This window comes from Anser cygnoides, chromosome 1, assembly GCF_040182565.1.
Source record: "Anser cygnoides isolate HZ-2024a breed goose chromosome 1, Taihu_goose_T2T_genome, whole genome shotgun sequence".
In the NCBI taxonomy this organism is placed as follows: domain Eukaryota; kingdom Metazoa; phylum Chordata; class Aves; order Anseriformes; family Anatidae; genus Anser; species Anser cygnoides.
In genome coordinates, this window is record NC_089873.1 from 196818359 (window position 1) to 196841624 (window position 23266).

General features: G+C 38.8%; 1 protein-coding gene across 6 annotated transcripts in view; it reads left to right on the forward strand.

The window, feature by feature from the left end:
• The window catches only part of PDGFD (platelet derived growth factor D), a 144232-nt gene that overhangs the window by 91196 nt on the left and 29770 nt on the right, over positions 1–23266 (forward strand). For 4 of the 6 annotated variants that reach the window (XM_048078197.2, XM_048078199.2, XM_048078196.2 and 1 more), the window contains one exon: positions 21418–21477. The exons of the other annotated variants lie outside the window; for them this stretch is intronic. In XM_048078197.2, the coding sequence (XP_047934154.1) occupies positions 21418–21477 (60 nt within the window). The remainder of the gene's footprint in view (positions 1–21417; positions 21478–23266) is intronic. 6 annotated transcript variants of the gene reach the window in all.

Below are 23266 nucleotides of genomic sequence, written 5' to 3' on the forward strand. Positions count from 1 at the left end.
ATAAGATAAGGGACAATGGGCAAGGGAGCGGAGCTGTGAAGGAAAAACAAAACAAAACAAAACAACAACAACAACAACAAAGTCTGAGCATCTAAACACAGCATTTAGCAGTTTTTGCTTGCCAAGGCTGGTTCCCTTCACATTTTCCACTTACTCTACGTCTCTCCACATCCTCTGCCCATCTCTGCCTCTGCTGTCTCCTCTGTGGGTCTAAGGGACTAGGAAGGCTGAAGGGGGAAGAGCAAGGGTGGTTTTGGAAGGAAGTGGGGAGATCCAATGTGCTGTTGGTGTTGCTGGTCCTTGATACACTCTTTCCCAAGTTGTACAACTCCCTGGGGGTGGGAGCTCCAGGGTGGAGCTGACCCCAGGAGCTTATTTTGTGAGCTCCACCCACCCCAAGTTGAACGACTCAGAAGTGTCCTGTCACAGCTAGAAGAAGAAAGTCATACTCTGTGGTGGTCTGTGATGGTGCGGAAGCAGGTAAGTATGCATAGCTGGCAGCTCATGCCTTGGGATATTTCACAACCAAAGCCTCTAGTTGTAGCTGTGCACTTTGTTGGCAAAACCTGAGTATCCACATGGAGAAATGTCTCCCTTGAACATCTTTAAAGATTGTCTTTTCCTTCAAGCTTCACAGACCTAAAGAAAAAAAGGTCTGGACCAAGCCCAGGATGGCTATTAGGCAGGAACCTCACTTAGTTGCAAATTTGTTTGAAATTCTTCCCTGGCATTACTACTTAAAGTGCTTGTTTCTCAAACACATATATTTCATTTTTCTTCATTGTGTTGCCTTAGAAATATTAGTTTATGGTATACAAGGCACTGAGGTATTCCAATCTTTTTTTTTTTTTTTTTTTTTTTCTCAAACTTGATATAATTTCTTACTCCGAGGGCATAGTATTTCACAACAAATGCTCTGTGTGAAATAGAGGAAGACAAGTTACCTTTGGTTACTTACACAGCTGCTAACAGGGAGGTAAGCATTGTCAGGAGACAGGGCCCTGGGTTGCACACCTTAAAGGAGGTGATGAGAATTTTCCATATCTTCACAAATGTAAAATTTCATTCCACCATTGGTTTCAGTGCAGTTACCTCAACTGGGGAATCTTGCTTCTAGCAAGTCAGTATTCAGTAATTACTAAGAATACAACATCAATTATTTTGAGATGTAGGAATGTAAATTAGATTACGGTATTACACATGGAAATAATCTTTCCTTGTTTTAAGTCATTTTATACAATCTCCCATTTCCTTCTGAAGTGAAATTCTTCCGATGTCGTCTTTCTGAAAGGGAATGTTTACAAGACTGGACCCCGCATTTTACAAGTACGTTAGAAGGGACATTTACTAGAATAATCTAGGAACTCATTCAGCAACACACTTGAACAGTAAAGGTGAATGTTTTGAATTAAAATTCCCAACTCTGCATCTAATTTCATTTTAATGAGACAACTGGAAAATGTTGGATTCTGTTTGCTAATTAGAACCATTATTTTAAGTTTATTGTAAGAGCATATATTTGTTATACTTTTATAACAGTAAATTGCTATTGCCTTACTAATCCTTTCGTTAATCTTAAATGAAGTCCATGTTTGGGAACTTTGACTTAAATCATTGTTGGAAACAAGGGCCCCAGGAAAACTTGTAACATATATGTGTACAAACATACATCTATACAAAGTTATAAGGTTAAAAAATATATATTTACATACACATATTTTTGCATATATATACATACATATGTAAACGTGCATATCTGCTTTTATTTTTCTTTTCTTTTTAATGTAATTCATTAATAGGAAACATCACATGACATTAATAACAATCCTTGGTTATTTGGGAATTATAAATCAAAACTGATATACATGTGGTGTTAAATAGAACAGAAGCACAGTTGTCCTGGGATAAATTTAGCATCAAAATGTGTATCAGTGTGTTAGATTCTAAGTAATTTTTGCTTGTTTGTAACAACATTTCTTGAATGAAAAAGACTTCAAGAAATGAATGGAAAGGAGAGAACTTTGGGTTTTGATCCATAGTGGAATTTTACAAAGAACTGGCTTTCCACTAAACATCCAGGCTACACTTCATCATTTATGATCAAAGAAGAGCACTGGTCACAGAGTGGGGTAAGACACGACAGGCAGACTAATAAAATGTAATTGTTTTCTCATGCAAAAAATGTTGACCGATTCAAACACTACATTTAAACTGTTGGACAGTTGCCTGTTAAGCTCACAAGAAAATGTCAAAAATTCAAAGCACAATCAGAGAATTAAAATGTACAGAATTAAAACTGATCGTGATGCTCATGCAAAGACAGTCATTCTGTATTAAGTGACTGGCTCCTCCTTTTTAGCAGATTTGTTTGCATAAATAATGCAGCATCAGGCAGCATTTTTTAAAATGTAAATAAGTAAACTTCCTTGTAAGAGTTAATACAATAGCAAACAGATTCAGTCACCAGATTCATGAGGACCATAAAGGATGATTAATTCTTTATCACCGTCCACAGGACTGAATCCAGCCCAGAAGCTGCAGGAGCCTTTGCTGCTGTGATTCTGTTTTAGCTCATCACTTCTTTCACAGAATAGATATTTCATTTCTGTCTCCAAGACAAAATATTCTGCCTGAAAACCCGTATAATATATCCAATGTGACAACAGGCATGATAATGATGCATGAACATCTTCCCTGCTTTTAGATAATCCACAGAAGGAATCCTGGTAAATTGCTGGGGGTACAAAGGAGAAGAATGGGGTAGGGAGGGGGAATGTCTTGGTTAATAAATTGATTGAACGTGAAATAGATCTCACAGTGAAGAAGCCAGAATTTACACATGTGGAAGCTTTATCAGTTGTTCTGCTACTCTTTCTCTGATTTAAATTTTGATTTCCTGTCCAAACTAGACAGAAAAAAAAAAAAAATAATAATTTATAAATACCATCAACGTGCAAAACTCTTAACAGTTTATATGAGAAAATTTCTATTTTCTTAAGTTCTTTCATAAAACTGTTTTCTGTGCCTTGCTTAAGGCATATCAACTCATAAAATTAACAGCCGGAGTTTCATATTTCAGGACAGAAGTAATTAATTACTTTCTAATTAGATAAAACTTGCCCCAAATCTTTAACATTCCTTTCACAATTTTACATCACTAGAGGATCTATCTATGTACTTCTTCTTTAATTTGGAAGGTGTTACAGTGTTCTAAAAAGCAGCATAAAATGGGAAATATTAAAAGGAGAGGTTGTGCCTCAGTGCATCTTGAGACATGAACATCTCAGAATAATTTCATATGAGAAGAAGCAATACTTTCCATTTAATGAAGATTCCCAAGTACCTAGCAAGCCTCAATCTGCTGCTTAATTCATCTCACAGACCTAATCTGTCCTTCAGCAGGTTTGATGAAGAAAGGAAGCAGTGTGCAGGAACGTTCCAGTTCTCCTAGTATTCAGAGCAGAATAAAAGGTAGTGAAGGTCACAAAAGAAGCAACACTGGAAGTCAGATAGCTCAACGAAAAGGATGCTGACATACCTGGGTTGATAAGGCACGTCTGGACAGACACTTTCACAGCAGCATTGTCTGCTCCAGGGGCAGCTAAAGTTCCTAATTAAAAGATTCATTCCAACATTTGGATCTAGGAAACACATACAGCCAAAGAGGTAAGTCCACAGAGAGAGAGAGGGCAGCAAAAATGTCAAAAGACAATGGTTAGAGAGGCAGAAGACCCAAACAAGCAGATTCTTGAAAGTTTAAGAACAAATAAAAAATCCGAATGGCTGACAATCTCAAACTAAGCAGTTACATCATGAAAGATAAGCAAGAAGAAACCTTCCGTCTTTACCAGGAAGATATCCAAGTGTCACTTGGTCATTACAGCAAGATTAAAGCAGTTTCAGTTGGACTGAAGAAGGGAGAATGGAAATTAAGGAAACACACACAAGGGAATCAAGGGGATTTGTGAAATCAGACGAATTGTGGCATGATTTGGAGAAGAAGACTAAAATGTAAACCCAATATATCATGAAGTAGGAAAGACTGAGTCTAGAAAACAAAGCAAAAATAGGGCAATTCCAGTACATCAGCTTCTTTTAGCAAAACCTGACTGTGAAGTTTAGGAGTAGTAGGCCTGGATTTGGGGATGTATCAAAGGTGAAAAGAGTCAGCCAGAAGCATGGGTGAGAAATTCAATTACAGCCAGGGAAATACAAACCTTCTGGCAAGGAAGATACCAAAATGAGAAGTGAGGCCCAGTAAGTACACAGAAGTTACTGGAATCTTTCAGACTTCAGCTGATAAGACAATTGTTTTAATCAGAAAACAAAATAGACCTTAGCGTCTGTGTTTTCCCAGCTGCAAGCATGTGTGGCTGGCAGTTTTGTTGTTTGAACTGCATGGTGGAGAACTGGCCATTTGTTCTTCTCCGTCTCTGAATTGTTGACAGCTCAGTTAAAATGTGGCTCCCTTGCAGGATGTTGTCATCAATCTGTCTTAACATAACAGCAATCCTGTCGATGTCCAATTCCTGCTGAAAATACTACATCTTTAATCAAATAATGTGTTATACACTGTTTGAAAATTCACCAAACTCGTGGCCGTGGTCAAGGACAAGAAAATGTAGCACATTACAACTTCAAAGGATTACACAAACACAAGCATGTTATTTTCAAACCCAGTATCCTGTCCCAAATAATAGACTTTAACAAGACTTTAAAGGCATTGCTTATTTGGAACAGCTTTAGGTTTTGAAGAATTGCATTTCCTGTTAGCAGTACTTAACTGTTTTAAGAATTCCTGAGGAAGTTAGTGACCCAAAGAGGAAATTCCTACTTTTCTAAGGTAAGTTAGAGTTACAAAGATGAGAACAGAAAAAGACTAACGTGCAGTACAAGATGGTACTATGTTGTGCAAGAAAGAAAAAAAAAAGTTTATTTTTGTGGTAGTTATCAAAAGCCTTATTCAGCATCAACTTGATTTCTTGGAAAATATTACAGAAGTAAACTGAAAGATGAAAATTGCAAGAAGCACACAACCATGTTAGTAGTGGGATTAAACAACTACATAGAGTGTAAGAATAAAGAATAAGGGGAGCAGGTTTGTTGCAGTTGTTGGCAGTTTTCTGACACCAACAGAATGGTGGCTTTGTTTTTTTATTAAATGAATAAAGTGAACCTGTTAAATAGCTGTGGGCCATGATCTTGCTAGTGCAGTTGGCCAAGTGCAAGAACACATGAAAATTCATGATGGGTTGTCTGTCCCGTCTCAGCCTACATGTCTGTGGTGCTTCCCAGTTCATAATCAGTTTATAGCCCTAACATAGCTGTGGAAGTTAAAAACAAAACAAAACCAAACAAACAATATGAAAGATAATCTTTTCCTTGCTTTTCAAATGTCAGTTAGGGTCAAGCAATCCCTGTTAAATAAATCTATGGAGGAACACAAACACAAATTGACTTCCAGTAAGAGAGTTCATGATTTACCAGTCAGTGGCAAAACTGTGCTATTGGACAAGTAGGAAATGAAAATCATCCCAAAACTTATTGGAAAGATCCTAAATAACTATTGACAATGAGAGAAATAAATCAATGATTCCTAACTATCTGGAATACTTGTGAATGAGTGGCACATAAAAAAAATGTATGGAGGGTATTCAAAACATTTCTGTACTAAAACTGTTCTGGGCAAATCAATTAGTTTTCAAAAGGATTTATGGTTCCTGGCTTGCCAGATTTAAAATCAGTCATATTATCTACACCATATGTTGGAAAGGTTTTTCAGGGTGTCCATAAAACAATATTCTTAATCAACAATAAGCATGTATAGCTAGCAGAAAGCTAGTAATGCTCCAGCATTGAAAACCGTAATGCATAAAATGAAAGGGTAAATTTACTGTGCCATGGGAGAGGGTAAAGGCCATCCTGTTCCCTGTCCTGGCTTCCTGTGTCTGTGTAACCAAACAGAAAATATCAATAGCTTGGACTTGATGTTTCAATACTGTAATAGGAACAGACCCATTCTAGTCTCAGTGCAGCTCCTACTGGAAGACATCGAGTCTTCTAGGAAAGACCTTGCAGATAAAGTCCATTGTAGAGCTGACCATTAGGAGAGCACTACAAGGACAGATAGGAAATATATTAGCAAATTGACGTGCCACGGATACCCTGTCAGTGGACCTCTCTGTGTCTACGCTAAGGAGGAAGGTTAAATCCAGTTGTTATCCCACATTTACCCCAGACTACATCTCAGTGTGTATGAACATGAGGTGACTTTACACTATCAAACTTTTTTAATAGCACTTATTAAGCTGTCCATCACATTAGCTGTTTGGTTGAAAAATAGCACTTGTTGAGGACTTGAGGACATAATGCTGGCTCTGCAAATCCATATTCTGCCCTTTAACTCTGCTTTAGCAACAGCTGAAGAATGTTAGCATGTGGAATTACAATAATATATTAAGAGCTTACCTTTTATTTTCTTTGGTAACACTGTATGAAGGGTTTTTTATAGAAATCTAATTCTAGATGACAAATTTGTAGGGAGAAGAGAGATGTCATGTTTGATTCTGTAAAGAGGTTGATTAGGCACTAAGCTTCTGTAGCAAGGCTGCAAAGAGGTGTTAAGTAACTCCTGGTGCATTGGTGTGGCAAGGCTTGTCCATCCTTCCACCGTGGCTGCAAGGGAAGAGGGAATAGCCTTTTCTTCCAGACCTTGTTTCCTACTGAGTAGTCTCTGCTCTGCTTTTGCACAAAAGGTAAAGGTGCAGTTTATCTTCAGTGTGGGCTGATTGTGGCGGAGAATGGGAAGTTAGTCTGCTTTTAGGTTTTTCTTCTGACTGAGTTCCAGAGAAAGTGACTGGTGAATTGAAATGTGCTAGACCTCCAACCTACACTGAAGAACCTGTGAAAACCCTTCACAGCAAGTGTTGGTTGCAGTTGTCTTTTAAATCAAAACAAGAACTGCATGTCTTCACAGTTTCATAGAGGTGGGTTCCTAGGCTCAACTTCATGTTCTGTATTACACCAATTTTATTTATTCAACCATGTGTCAATGTTATCTTACAAAGCCTGGCAGCCCAATCCTGCTCTTGTACTGTTCTAGCCCAAGTTTGCATTGCAGGGTCTGTTTCAAGCTTAGAACAGTTCACGTTTTTGTCATTCTTGGCAAGCAAGGGGAAACAATGCATTGTGTATAATGCGTGTTTAATTGCTTACAGAATAAATCTTTGCCTTGTTTGTTGCAACAGCTGTAACCACTGGAAAATACTTACAACGCTGGATCAAATGATAATTCATTTGTTTTAAGGTTTCCAAGCCTACATTTAGTAAGGGCTGGAGGCTTTTTTTATTATTATTATTCAGTATGTGTAATGCAGTAAAATATACAATCTGAGAATTTAAAGATATGAAGTCATTCAGCCCATTTTTCTCTAAGGACAAGATTTTTCTGCTTTGTAAGTGTACTGGTTGTTCGTCTGGTACCATTTTTAAATATAACAAGCACAGGAGCATACCTCTTGGGAGATTAAACCATAGACTAATAAATCACTGTCAGAAAGACATTTTTTCTTTCATAATCAGTTTTAATTTCCCCTCTTTTAGTGCAATACCATTGAATGCAATTACATTCCTTTCTAATTTTTGATAAAGAAGTCTGTTCTCTTTGTCGTGGGTGTCTATCTGCTTCAGATCTTTGTAGAGTGCTTTCACACTTCCTTGTTTATTGCTTAGTCAAGCAATAAAGTCCATACTTAGCTTTTAATCTTTCCCCAAAAATTCAGGCAATGCATTTCCCACAGAAGTTTTTTGATGTTCTTTTCAAAACTCCCCCACAGTTTCTCAGCTTTTTATAACGTCTCTGGTAGTGAAGGGAAATGAATCTGGAGGATCGTGTTACCAGGTTTGTGTAGGAGGATAGTGTCACCTGCCAAGGTACCGTGCTTAGGCAGGGCTATATGACAGTGGCTTGGTTGCCCTAACTCTGGGAACGTGTCTTTTAACACGTTTTCCTCTGTCAGTGCAGTCTGTCTCTGAGCTCCCAAGTTTCCTAGGTGCCTCCTTCCACTCAGCATGTAATTAGGAAGACATTAGGGTGCATTTTTCCAGGGTGAACTTTCCCCTTGCTGGGTCAGGATAGTATTTATGACTTTTCCATGCCCTCACAAAGATGGCCATGCCCATTTCTGCCTTGCCAGCAGGACTGAATGCAGCCTCCTGCCCTTAGGGAGGGCACGAGCCTCATAGCAGCAGCTCTGGGCCAGGCTCCACAGAAGCTGCCTGCCCCGATGCCTCAGGCTGCTTTCTCCCAGCCTCAGGTTTTCCCACCTTCAACACAGACAAAGCAATCCTTTGTGAAATGTCATGAGATTAACTTCTACAAGATGCTACAGAGGAACCTTGTGTTCCTGTTTGCAGTCTGGGATTCAGTACCAGTTAGGTGGGCTGCATTGCCAAATGGAGATTGCTAAACAAAGGGGTTTGTCAGCTACGCTGTTTTGTCTGGATGTTCATGTTTGTGTGTGTGCGTGTGCCAGTCTTACCTGAGATACCCTCTAGTTTAAGAAGTTGTATGACTACAAAATGGAGAACAGCAGTTCCAGCTTCCAAACCAGGAAGATGAAAGAGCAAACCTCAGCCTCAGAGCATGACAAGCCACCGAGCTTTTTACTTCTAGCAGATGGTTTTGCATCTGAGAAAAGGCTGGTCTGGTAGCTATTCTCATCCCTCTCCTCCTTGGGATGCGTCATAATCAGAGCTCTTGTGATCTCTACACTTCCTTTTAACAATTTTTAGTCTTAATCTGACTCTGCAATTCCAGGCACAGGTCATCAGAAAAGGTCCTTTCCCCATGCTGGAGAAGGCTGTGTGCTTACAAACCTGCACTGTTCTTTGCTCAGCACATTGCTTCTAGCTTAAATGACCTTCATGCTCAGCACCATATTTCCAAAGACAGTCATGGCACTGTATAAATCTGATTTGGATTTTTTATGCTTACATCTTTATTAAATTTACAGCCTTCTGTTTTGCTCTGAGCACTTTATAAAGTCCATGCATGTCTTCATAGTAACACAGATGACAGATACGTCACAGAGTGTTTCTGTTTTTCCCTTACACATGCGTATTCACACTCACCTTTTATTGGTTGCAGGGTTCTTGTCACTTTAAACTTGATAGGATAACTCTTACAAGAAAATTTGGGGCTAAATGACACTGCTACATAAAATAAACCCCTGCCTGGTGCTGAGCTCTGTGCTACTGAATGAAACATCTCCTCAAACCAAGTGCCTAGGTTGTTATCATAGTTCTTTGCCTACAAGCCCCTGTCTGTCTTTCAACCCATGCATTTCTATCCAAGCTAAACTGACTTTGGACATACATGCCATGCCGAAGGTCTATCCTATTTCCTGTCTTTTGTAATACCATGGAAAATGCTGTTTGGGGTTGATTATTTGTTTTGTTTTATTTTGTTTCTTCTTTACTGGTTTGATGACCAGTCAATGCCTAATTAGAGAAGATCTGACCAGTAACTGCACAGGGCCAGATCAAAAAATATTTTGTATCTTGTTACCAGATCATTTCAGCAGAATCAAGTAACATCCAGCTTTTATGTGAACCTTGACAACAGATGTTTTTTGGTTTTGTTTTTGTTTTTGTTTTTTCATTTTAATTGCTTTTGTTTGAGAAAATTTTTTAAATACACAGTTTGATGTTTTGTGGAAGGCAAAACTTATTTTCCAGGTCCCCTTCTGTTCTTAAGTTGCAGAAGCCTTTTTTTTTTTTTTTTTGTACTTCCAATCTTGGCAGCTATATAAATGCTTATTTTCAATCAATATTTATACCCTGATGTATTTCTTGGGTGATGTACAGTAAAAAACATTCTGTAATGAAAGTTTCCTTCAGCTGTAGAAATCAGGCCACATATTTTCTCATTGCATGTTCTTGATACTGTGCACCATTGAAGTCTACCCATCAGTCATATAATGAAGCATAAATACAAGCTCTTGCAGGATCTGACTCTTTATATGCAGGATCAGACTCTCTAATAAAGAAGTCTATGTATCCCACATTGTCAGCAAAGTGATGTACTAGTAAATTGAAAACGTTAGGTGTGAGCCAAAGCATAGACACAAGGTTGTTTGCAGTCTCCCATTTTTAGCATGGTCAGTTTCAGAGCTAGCATGGACCCTGGGCCATTTCTAATATGCAGTTTGCAGTTGCCACTCTGTTTTGCAGGGTCATCGTTATGTCCTTGGACATGAATCATACCACACCTTACTGATCTCTTTCTCATTTCATGTACTAATGTAGATGTTGTCTGAAAGTTCTTACATGGAGATTGGTCTTTTCTTTCATTTTGCCTTCACTGTGAGTGACAGCTCATGGCATCTGTGAGCCGTGGGGGTCCAGTGTTTGAAGACCCATGGGTAATTTTAAAACATAATCTTATCTTTGAAAAAACGTATATAAAGAACAAACAAACCCTTAAAAGTGGGAAAGTGGCCTGAACAGAATCAGGCTGCAAAGCAGGGTAAAACAACAAGCTTTGGACCACAAATATTTTTCTCACTCTGAGGTCTGGCTGAGAATCTTGAAATGAAAAAGTGTTCTGAAGAACCCAGTTGCAGTGAGGACAGGTAGTCTGACTGCCCCGTGTGGATTGAGTTATATGCTAAAGAGGCTGCTAATGATGGAAATGCACTGCTGAAAGCTTTGCTTTCTCTAGAAGTATATAGAAATTGGAAATGCTCTGCAGGTATTCGTATCTACACCAAGAAGATATCAATTGCTGTTTTTACAGATGAGGTAATTTTTTTTCACCTGTCTGGAAATGACATTCTCATTTCAAAATGTGCCTCATAGTATATATCTGAGGTCCTGCCCATTAGGCACACATGATGAAAACAAGGTTTTCCGTGCTTTTCTTATGATCATGATTAGCAGAGTCTGGATATATTAGTCACATTCTCATTCAGGCCTCCCCCTCCACCCCTCCACCCCCCACCTTTTCTGCATATGCATTATTTTGTGCAGAAGATGTAGCATTATTAAATTCTGATGGAAAAAATAAATAAATAAAAACAAAGAGCAGTCAGGACAAATAATATAAGTAAGCAGAAAATAGGACACTCCACTTCCTTTATATATAATTTATCTCCTTCACAAATATGTGAAAGTAAACACCCTGCTTTGCCACCTTAGCAGCAACCTTGTCCACTGGCATTGTTAGCTCAGTGCTGCTTGGGGCACATTTTCCAGGTGCGTTAAGAAATAGGTTAAAAACAGAGAAAATGCTTGTGATGCCAGCAGGTGACATCTGGAGGTTTGCAAAGATGCTTATCTTCTGGTGGAACAGTGGCTGTTCAGGAGGGTTTGTCATCCTGAAGAATAGAAAGGACGGATGGGAGAGCTGTATTAAAACCATCAATGAAAGCTCAACAGACGATAGTTTGGGAAAGACTCATGCTTTCTGAACCACAGATCAAAGTTTTCTGGTGGAGTGTACGAGAGCACTCTCACAGTGTTTTCTTCTTGCAAGCCTGCATTGCTGAAGGAGGTGGAGAGCCCAAAAACCTGGCCTGCTCAGACCAGCACTGCAAGGCCATGATGGCATGGGCTTGGTGCCACCTTAGTGTCTTCAGAGATAGGGTATGAAGCTATCTCTTGCAATTTTCATTGATAGTGATATCACAGAATGCTTAAAACAAATGGGTTGTGCCTGTTATGTGGAGAATACGTATCTTCAGTTTCTAGCGAAGTCACCTGCACCCACAGACCTTACGCTCTTCAGAGCACAGCCCTGGCTGCCCCCATGGAAGGCGGTGAAGTGGTGCAGGTGTTCACACACAGCCCCAGCAGCGAGGAGAGGATCTACCTCTGCCCTGGGACCCCTGGGAGGCTGTGATTTGTTTTTGTTGGTTTTGGGAGACCCTCCTCCCCATGCCCTCCGCAATATCCCTGTGCATGTGCGCAGGTAGAAGTTGCCTTGCATGCCTTGCCACCGCATTGCTTGCAGATTAGTTTCATATTTTTCCCCTTTTCTAAGCACAGTCTCTTGGCACTAGCTCCTTTCTGAGTCTGTCTGTGCCATCAAATAGAGTTTCTGGTTTGGACCTTTTTTTCCATTTACATTCTTCTAAATGAAAGCTTATTTTTCTTTCCTGCCTCTGCTTCTGACCTCTTGTAGTCCCAGCATATTTCTTTGTATTAAATGATGTCTAAAACTCCTAATTTATTTTTTTTCCAACTTCTAATGTTTTTTTTCCAGCTTCAATTTCTGTGACATTTTATAGGTCATTAGTGTTAAACTGAAATAAACCCTTCCCCTTGATTTTTATTGCTTTAAAAATATTTAGCCTATTTTAATTCTACAGCCATCCTTGGTCTATTTGGTTACGCTTGTAGTCAGTTTGAACTTAAATAAAATTGTGTCAAGCACTAATTCTGAGCTAGTACACACCTTCCTGCTCTGGAGACCATTATCTCAGTTCGTTGTTCATGAGCATTTCCCAGACTGGATTTTGGTAAAGCAATCCCAAAACTGATAACACCAGTCAGTTCAGTAAGATCATTTACAATGAGGCAAATGTAAGATGTCTTCTTTTTTTCTGGTCTTCATTCATAGTCTTACCTATAATTAAAGTTCAGAAAAGTAGTGCATAAAAGAAATGAGAGACGTGATTCTTCCTAAAGTAGTTGTATTTAGCTTGAACAGCAGTGCCATTTTGTAGGAATAGATTTGGGACTGGAAGCCCAGTCTGAATAGTTTTATTTTTCTTAAATTAAAAGAAATTCCCCATAAGCAGTATCCCTTGCTGTTTGAAATAAATCAACTGCTTTTGATCCCATCAAAAATCTGGAAAAGCTAAGAGAAACTGGTTCTTGTATTCTTCAGAGATTATTTGTTCTTACTTGATTATTGTTATCATCTTAGAAACTTTATATAGCAGTCCTTTCTTGTTGTCCTAAAAAATGCAATGCCTTCCAGTTAAAGCAGAAGGGTGAACAAATTGTTTTGCTTTGCATTATCTGTGAAGCACGACACATGCTCTTGCTGCATGCTTACTGCAGAATTAAATGGCATCCTCCGGGAGAAAGCTCAAAAACAAATGGATCCTTCACAAAAAATCAATAGGCTGGGATTGCTGCTAGGACAGCTTATGTCCCTTACTGGTACCTTTTACATTGTGTCCTCAGCTTTGGAATTAAATTTGCTTAGCTCCATTGGAGTTTTTCATTATTATTACTGTTCCTTCTGTGTTTCTCCCAAACCTCATTTGAAAATGTGAGTGTGCATGTCAGAGCACTTTGCAGATCCACCTAATAGAACAACAGAAAATTTGGAATATTAAAAGAAATTAGGCTGTCTTTGTTAATGATTATTTTCCACTGATGATAGAATGTACTATATATGTACTGTATACTGGAATGTATCTATAAACACAGGTAGAAACCCAAGTGGGAAGAAGACACAAAATGAATAGTTGTCTCCTAGGAGGTCTTCTGTCAATATTTTTCCTTCTAACCCTAGTACCAGGGCCTCTCAGTACCTTACCTTTTGTTGTGAGTCATGCCAACATTGAGGGCCCGTAATAACCAGCTGTCACTGCCTTCTGTTAAGTCTGAAGGACTTTTTTGCTCACCAGGACACCGCAGGGTAAGTGAAGTGTCAGCTTTCTCAGTTTTGCTTGGGGCAAATTCACCTCTTACCAGAGAGGCTGCTTCCATGAAACCTGCCAGTCAGCATGATGGAAGTTCCCCAAGGTCCTCTCAAGGGCACTGGCCTCCAAGTTGGACATTTCTGTCTCCTGGGGTCGCTGCTCCCAGGTTCTTGTCCACCTTGCTGCACGGGGTATTGGAGGGGGACCAGCAAGCTCTTAAAACTGTGCCAGTGTTGTGGCCCAGGGCACTTAGACACCAACCCGAGGTGAGCAAGGAGACAGATCGCTTTCAGCACCCTCAGTTGTCACTGCCAAGAGCTGGGCATCGCAGACCACCTGCACAAGGCACAGAGTCACTGCCGGAAGCAAGTCTCTTTCTATATCATAGAAATAAATGTATAGGAAGCAGAGTGCAACGCTGCTGTTGGCTTCGTGCACCTGGGTTTTATCCCTAGAGGCAATAAGGTGAAGCAGGCCTCACGGGGAAATAGCGAGTGCAATAAAGGTATATAACATCAATAGAAGGAGAGTGGCTGGGCCGCTGCACGCTCATTAGTCTGACCTAGAAAGCTTACAGGGCACTTGTCACCAGAACAGGTAGTTAAAGGTACAGGAAAATAGGAGGAAAAAAATGTATCTGTTTATCAAAGGAGCTCATGGGAGGTTTGAAGAATAGTCTGAGAAGAAGGAAGTTCTGTATGGCAAATGTAACCGGACTGCAGAAGAGCCCCTCACCTGTGCCACACAGGAAGCAGTCACTTAGCCGGAGGAGATGGCAATTAAAAACAGTGCCACAAGGCAAAGAGGAAGCAGTATGCTGTGATGCAAGAGGGGGGAACCCACCAGGGAGAGCTTGCTAAAGGGACTTTCTAAAGGGTTGGCCTTATGATCGGTTTTATTCTGGGTTTTTCGTAGGGACCAGAGCCTAGCCTGTCACAGTAGAATTTTAATGAATTTTGCAGCACACGCAGAGCTGAAGTGCATTGCCCAGAAATGGGAAAGTCAGAATATCAGGGAGGAAAACTGGTTGACCTTGAACACCAGAGGACCGGTTTGCAGTGAAATGCAGCCATACAAAAATAAATAAACAAACAAACAAACAAACAAACAAATAAATAAATAAGTAAAAGAAACCAGAGGTCACTCAGGTAGAGATTAATACTAAAAACATTTGCTATGAAATGATGTCTCACTGGTTAGCATAGAGCAAAAAAAGTGTTTCTGTGTGTAATAGGCATAGAAGTACCAAGGAGGCAGTAATTTCACTTTCTGTGTAACTTATCTGTGTACAGAAAAGTTCTGAGTACTACTGTGTACACTTTTCTGGGATACTTTGTACAGTTTCATCCTCATGGTACAGAACAAACACATCTTTCTTGGGCTGAGCTCAGGGAACAGCTACAGGACAGCTGAGAGAAGAGAGGACATTTCTCACTGAGGGCCAAGACAACTTGGCTTGCTTAGTGTAATAAAACGGATGCTGAGAGGAGATATAACATCTCTTCAGAAGCACTGCAAGAAGAACACTCAGGAGAGGAAGAAAAGGACAAAGCTGGCGCTTACATAAGCGCAATAAAGATAAATTTAGCTTGGAAACAGCCATCCAATCTGAGGAACTTGAAGGAGGAAAGAAAACCTAACTAGGTTCAAAATGGACAGTGAGCTTCTTATGATGATGGAGTTGCCTGAAATAATTAACGTTTGGAAGTGATGACTTGACAGATTATTTCAAGCTGTGTGTCCTGGTGTTTAAATTCACAGGTAGAATTTGCTATTCTGGTAAAAATGGGACTACAGAGTATTTGTAATGAATGGTGGTTGATTTATATCTTGTTTGCAATTGCTTAGCTACAGTATGCACCAGAATAGCTATTAGCAGGCAGAATCCCATGTATATAGAGATTTGAAGACAGACCTGTATGATAAGAGGAAAAATTAAAGCTAATGCATGCTTTGCACAGTTTAGTGATGAAGTCCTGTGCCCTCGTGGGTCTATGCATCAGATGGGGTGCTCATGGGCACTTTAATGCTAGATGACATCTGATTTTTCAAAGACACAGCTATTGTCTCATTTCAAAAAGTATTATGTGACCTTTTAGAGAGATCATTTAAATGTCAGTGTCTTGGGCACTCTCACACTAGGCACCCAGCAACGCCTGATTCCAAAACAAGGTGAAGGATGAAGACAAGTATTGACTGAACACAACTTTTATTAAATGTATTTTCCTGCTTCAGTTTTACTTTGACTTTAAATGTATCAAACTGCATTTAACCTAAATCATTATTACAGCCTTACACTTTTGAAATTTTAAGTATCTTGTTCTTTCTGTTCAGTAACTAGTAAATGTGTCAGAACAAATCAAGAGTGATTTTATCTGTCATTTTGCACTAGTGTTAACTTAGTCATAATTGATAAGGTTGTAGCTTCAGATACGTAGTGGCAATTGGGCTGCAGAATCTCAATTTATGTCTTCTGTTAAAGGGCAAGAATCATACTGTCACGTTTGGGATCAGACACTTTGGTGGCTGTCATACCTTTTGTTACTGACTTTAGTGCAGTGGTGTTGTGGATGGTGTGCCTTATACAGCTACATCAAGAAACAGAAAGAAAAAAGTCAGTCTGGTTAAAGTTATTTGTTCATATCTTATTTGTTCCAGTAATAGTTTCCCTTGGTGGTAACATATGATTGTAATTCCAGTTTGACTATTACTGCCTTTGGATTACAGCTACCCAGTTTTGTTAAATGTTTGCATTGCTAGAGAAAAAAAGGTGTTAACATTGGTAACAGCCCCTTGAGCTAACTACATGTCATTATCTGGTGAGACCACATTATATTAGCTCTGACCTTGAAAGACACCACCCTCTGTGTAGTGTTCTTTTGCACAGCATGATTTCCACGTTACAAATAATCAGTATTGCATGTTTTCCAAATTCAACATCTTTTATTTTAAAGCCTGGTCACTAGAACTGTACAGAGTGGTGGTTTGGCCATCGCAGTAGATAAGAAAAATGCAGCCTATCAGTTCCTACTGAGTAGCCTGCTGTAGGAAAACAGTTATCTTTCAACATCCTTAGGACAGGTGGTAATAAATATCATTCTGTTAGGAAAGTGAAACTTAGCAATGTGATGGATTGAACTTATGGTAAAAGGAAAAGGTATTTCAAAGTGTTCATCTCTATCTTTTTATTTGTCTTTAAGAATAGAAATTGGAGTGTACACTGTACACTGCATAGGAAATTATAGTGAATCAGTGGAAGTGTACAAACTTGAGTATTTGTCACAGCATTATTTTTAATGCAACCATGAATTTTATTTTGCCTTTTGCCACTGTTACACAGTGTGTTCTGAGTTTGTGTCTTTATTTGCTTGAAATACCTGTTGCTTTCTATATAAAATCTAATATTTGAAATGTATTATCTGTAATTTCAGTGTTCAGAGGAAACATTGGTACTAATGCTTGTTACAGGGAAAAAAGAAAAAAAACTCATGCCCTTATTATAATTTCTTAGGGTAATTTGATCTACAAACTACAATTGCAAGCTTATCTGCTTATCAGCTACCTACCTGTGCTCAACTCTGAATGCAATAGATTCATATTGACCATGGTTCAAAAACAGCCGCCATTGATTTTCCTTTTATTAATTTTAATGTTAGGATAATTTCATCACTTTTTCTTCAATTTGTAATTAGTTTTTTTTTTTTAGGTTTTAGGTTTTATTTAGGTTTATTATTAGGTTTATTAGGTTTATTATTTAGGTTTATTTATTAGGTTTTGTAAATAGGTTTTTCTTACAGACCTTTCACTGTCCCAGCCCTTTAGTTTTAAGTTCTAGTGGGAGATCACAATTGCCTGTTGTTTCTGCACTGAAACTCTTTGAGCATGCCCCATTTCACCTCTGATTTAGTTTTGCAGAAGCTGCTTGGTGGCTCAGTGCATCTCTTAGCCCTATTTCTCTGGAAACCTCTAGAAGCAACTTCTGTTGTGTAGTTTAGAGATCTGCCATCTAAGTACCACAGTTGAGCTGCACATAGGCAGAGCTCAACTTTCAGCATTTTTAAGCTCATTTTTCCTTTGTTATGCTCATTTTTCCTTAGTTTCCTTAGTTCCTTAATTTCCTTAAGTAAACAAACTTTTAGCAAGCCTAATCCATTTACCCCTGGGGCCTGCAGATTATGAAAAGCACTTCAGAGAGGAGCTTATAGAGATCTGGGGTTTCTTCTTTTCATGGGAGGGATTGCTGCCAGTGTGTTGTGCCTTTCCTGTGGCAGTTATTGCCTATCCCAGGCTTTGTGCCTCATAAGATCTCAAGCACCAAGGTAACAAAAGGCTGGACTACAGTGATAAAGTGTATAAAAAATCAAGAATCACAGAAATATTATAAAGTGCTTCTTGTCCATAAATCGAGGACCAGGTAGTAACTCAGCATGGCTGTGAGGACTCAGGTGTTGCTGGATTTGTGGTGCAGCAAAGCGAGTCATGGACACCACGTTTCGCAAACTGGCGATCTTCCCAGACCCAGCCTCATCCCTGGCATCTTCCCCATGTCTCCGTGTTCCCACTGACCCTGCCAAACCCCATGGCTCAAGCCTTGCAGATTCTGTGCTGCTGCAGGTCACAGAGCCCTGGTCACACAAACTATCTCCCTCAGCAGCCAGTGTTGTCTCCACAGGCTCATGTATCCTTGGCAGTGGCCATTATGCATCACTTGTGAAAGCTTCTGGTTAAACAAAGTATTCCCTGTGACTCCCTCTCACTTCATGAGATAATGGTCAGAGACAGGGTGCAAACAAAGTCAGTCTGTGAAGGAGAGAGAGTAGCTTATCTTTGTCTGAAACAGAGCCACGAAAAATATGTCAATGTCCATACATATTCAGCTCTGAAGACTAGCTTGCTGCAGTGTAATTTTGGAAGTTGAGGTATGGAAGTCATTTTTCTCCAATAAAAGTAGCTTCTATCAGAAGATGATTGGAAGCCCTGTGGCTTTGCCTCTAGTTTTGCTGCTTTTAGAGTAAATACATTGCTTTGCTGAAGTCTCGTGTAATGTTGTAAAATTACCATGACACATGTACGAGTGAAAGCACTGTTGTCAGAGTGGTGTAGCCAAATTATTGCCACCCTGTTTTTCCAGTATTCAGTTTAAAAAGACGTGGTTGTTTTTTGTTGTTACCTTTTATATGTTTTAACTAAAAGTTTTAATGTAATTTTAAGTAAAGAAGAAAAAGAAAAGCCAAGTGATCACATGCCAATTCCATATACAAGGTAGTATGAATTGAATTGAACTGAATAGATAGCACTGAAAATAGATTTGTCCTTCAGGATCTGTTAGGTGAGGAAGGAGGAGAGGGTTTTGCAATGATGACAATCACTTTGATATCATTACTTGAAATAGCTGCAAGCAGAAGCCATAGATAATAATAATCTTCAAACTGTAGAGGTTGAAAGCTCCAAGAAGCCAAGAATGACTGCAGCTGCCTTAAGTGATGGTGGAACAAAGCCATCTAGTTATGAATAGTTTATGCAGATGAAATATAATCACAGAGTCAAAATATGCAGTCATCAGGTTTGAGATCCAAGAAGCAGGTGGTACACATGTCTATCTCAGGGTTTTGGAGGGGTTCCCTGGCATCAAACATCTCGAAGAATCATAGACTAAAGAAACTGTTTTGATGCCTACAATTAGAGAACACAAGGGGACCGTCACTTCAAACAGAAAATTATTCCTTGTCTGTGGTCTCCTCCAGGCATTCAATGAGGCAGATTGTTTCTGCTTTAAAATAATGCTTCAGAACTCAATGCCACTTTTTTTCTGGAAGTGGTAAATGGAAGCTAATGACAGAGAGGAAATGATTTCCAAATTTTGCAACTGACAACTACTACCAGAGGATCCATGAGCTTTTAAAATCCATGTCCATGTACATCAAAGCATGCCTTGTCAATAACTGGGCAACCAAATTTGTAGAGAATGTGGCTAAGGTAGCCCACTACTCCTGAATTTTTTATGATTTGATCACACCATTTGTAGATCTGTTTACTCTTTATAAAATACCTGCAGGAAAATTTTCACAGATAACATTTTGCTTCTGTACTCCTAGAAGAAATGACCCCTGTAATTATTAACATTTTAATAGCCGTGCAGTTTCAGTGATCACTTAGTGACAGTATAGTTTGATGGGGTTGCTTAATTTCTACTAATCTTAAGTATTAAAGAAATTACTACAGTTTTGCAGACACAAGTTTGAGAAATGAACATTTTAAGGAAGAAAAAAACAGTAACAATAATGAATAAACAGTCTTGTGACTTTTAGGGCATTTTAATATTTTTCTATAGCAGATGAAAAACAGTAAATACCATGTATATGAAGTTTGTATCTGAAAGCAGCTCTGTTCTTTCTTGACAAATGGAGAAATTTATTGTTGATCTCTCAGATTATGTGATCAATTTTCTCTTTTGCATTCATAAGAAATAATGAACATGTGAATATGTGTATGGTCCAATGTGGTGTTGAGAGCACCAGCTGATTATTTAGTCTTCCATTTTCCCTTTAAGTTGTCAACTTAAAAAGTACATAGCAGAGACTGAGTCAGTGTAAAGTGAGACCAGGCATTGATCGTTCTTCTTTAAACACTTTCATCACGAATTCTGTCATTAGAAACTAAAATCTTGGTACGCTATCACTTCAGTCTGCTTTCTTTATGTGCCCATTCATGCTGATCATTAGCATTTCTCTGCATGTGTATGTTAAATAAACATTCTCTAATGCTGCCTTTTTCCTTCATTTTTCTTAGTTTAATTATTCTAGTTGGAAATAAGTAAATCTGCCCAAAGATTAAAGAAATGGGTTATTCATTATTTAAGTAATGATTGCCCGTCACTGGTCAGACAAGCGAGTTGGTATTCAGCTGACCACAGGTCAATATCTATAATGTTGAAATCTGTATCTACTCTAATCACCCCAGGGCTGCCTTTATAGACAATGGAGAGGGAAAAAAAAAAGCATTTTTAGGATCCGATTATTGTCATCCCAAATTAGGCATCTAAAATAGATCAGGTGATTTACAGCCTAAAAATGCTAGTCTTACTTGACTGTAATTGAAAGAATGACTAGCTTAGATGTTTGCTTTGTAGATGTCCAAAGGTAGATTAGATAGATCCTATGCCCATGCTCAAATTAATCATAAAAGCCCAGGGTTTTGTGATATGACGCTTCTAATGTGAATGTACTGTGGCTGTGGCTGTTGACATAAAGGGCATAGTGCCATTCAGTGCTCCGCACAGATGAGCAAGTCCTGCTCAGCACAAGCACCAAAAGCAGTACAGTCATGTTAGGACTACGTTTCAAAAGGAATACATTACCCTGCTTTTCACCATGACATACCAGGGTATGTCCACATTCTTTCCAGAATGGGTCAGTTTGGGAAACAGCATTACACTCTGATTGTATACATGCAGAGGTGGTTAATACTTGTTAGAAGTTAGGTCCTGTTACGAAGAAAAACATATTACAAACAATAATAATACCTAGCCTTGCCTCAACAAGCTTACAAGGAGCTAATTTATAAAGAACAAGAAGGGAGGAACCTGAATACAAGTAGCATTATCCTGTGGAAAGGTTTAGGAATGATACATGGCAATTCCTCTTTCGTGGAATAGGGTTCAAAAAGGTGACAGACATTGAATGCTGAGACATTTTAGGTTCTATAGTTAATTCAGGACATTGCCTTAACGGTGATTTTTCCTGTGGGTTTTTCCCCTTAGGATGATTTCCAGCATGCAGCCTCAGAAACCAACTGGGAGTCAGTCACAAGCTCTGTCTCAGTAAGTAGCTTGTTACTATTTTGCCCACAAATAGATTGATAGAATGGCATGAATCCAAATCACTATTATGGTACCTACACAGAGAAGCCATGTGTTCACCTTTGGCAGAGGATAAAATAAGTGTTTAACAAACTTATGCTTTTTAACCACTGTGTTTTTAAGGAGAAAAGATTCAAAATATGCCATCAGCTGTTGTAACCACATGAGATAGCCATTGGGAAACATTTCTTGCTTCCAAATTCATCTTGTCAAGATGAAAATACAAGATACAAACTCCTTAGGATTTTCAGTGGTAAAATGTCTTGACCTAAATAGAAGATCATACTTATAGCAGGCTGGTAGAAAAAGGGATTTAGCTTTTTATTGTCGATATGAGATTTTTTAAGTGTTTGTAATATAATACTGTATCTAAAAGTCTCCATATTCATCAATGAATTGTGACTCAGAAAAACAAAAACAAACAAAAAAAGGAAGCCAGTGTACAATTATTTTTCTTTTCATCACACTCAATTTGTGTCATTGGATAAAAATCTGTCCCCTCCTACATTTCTCAAGTAAATTTGTATTCTGGGTCCACATTGTGGGGAATAGCAAGGTATCATCAGATCTCATATTATGGACAGTCCTTTTCTGTGCACCATTCTGGCTGGTCAAAACCATGTCACAGGTCTTACAAACTCCTCAAACACATAAGTGCTCAAAGCAGACTTGAGACCAATGACAACGTTTGGAGCATTTGTGGACGAAAGTTTACTGATGGCACCTTTGATACAGTAGTTATGAGGAGTTGCCAGTGGAGGAACAGTAAATAAAATATGGGTAAATTCTACTGATTAGTGTCCAAGACAGACGATGAGTAGAGAGAAAATTTTGTAGTGCCAAAATTAAGAGTCTATGCCAATCTCACCTGCATTTACTCTTGAGTTTGCAGCTGACATTTGTCCTTGATGAAAATGCTATGATAGACTTGAATTAATTGTGCTGAAAGTCCTCAGTAGCAATGTTAGCAGGACTGAGGTCTACTGGGTATGCTAAGAAGGAGATACTAAGAGACTATTTTGCTAAAAGACACAAATTAATTTTTCGTTCTAACATAGAATTGGAAAAAATATATATATATATCTGATAGAATATTTTGTTTTAAAATTTGGTAGACTGATGTTTGAAAATGTAAGCTCAGGGCTCCCTCATCAGGTAGCTATGAAAATGAGATCATGTATATGGTAAACGCCATGATAATTATCCTCCTTAACATCATAATGTCACAATATGTCAAAAAATAAGCCAGTATTTTTTCATGTTGAAAAAAAAATGTTTTATCTTCTACGTCTCTTTTCTGAAAAACTGTTGTTAATGTATTAGAGGCAGGGAAGTTCAGTGCCAATATTACAGGTAGAATGTTGATGGCCACCGTCACGAAGAAGCCTACAGCTAAACCAGTAACAGAACTCCTGTCTCTTTGTTTTTGCCATGCAATCCAGTTAAAAATACCATCCTTCACTTGGTGTGCATTTCCTCCACTAGCCCTTTTTTATCCTCAGGGAAAATAAGGTGGAGAGGTTGAGTAATTTTTCCCAAAAATATCAAGGCAAAAAGTCTGAGAGCATGCAAATTCTTCAAGTGAGAAAGGTTTAGTGATTCTGCTGTGGTTCTGAGGGGGCAGAAGGACAAACTTGGACCTGTCAGTTGCTGGCAAGATGACATACTGTTCTGCTGATAGTAAGTTAGCGTGACAGATGTGTTTTGTTACTGAAACCCACAGGTAACATTAAGACCCATTTTAGGATCT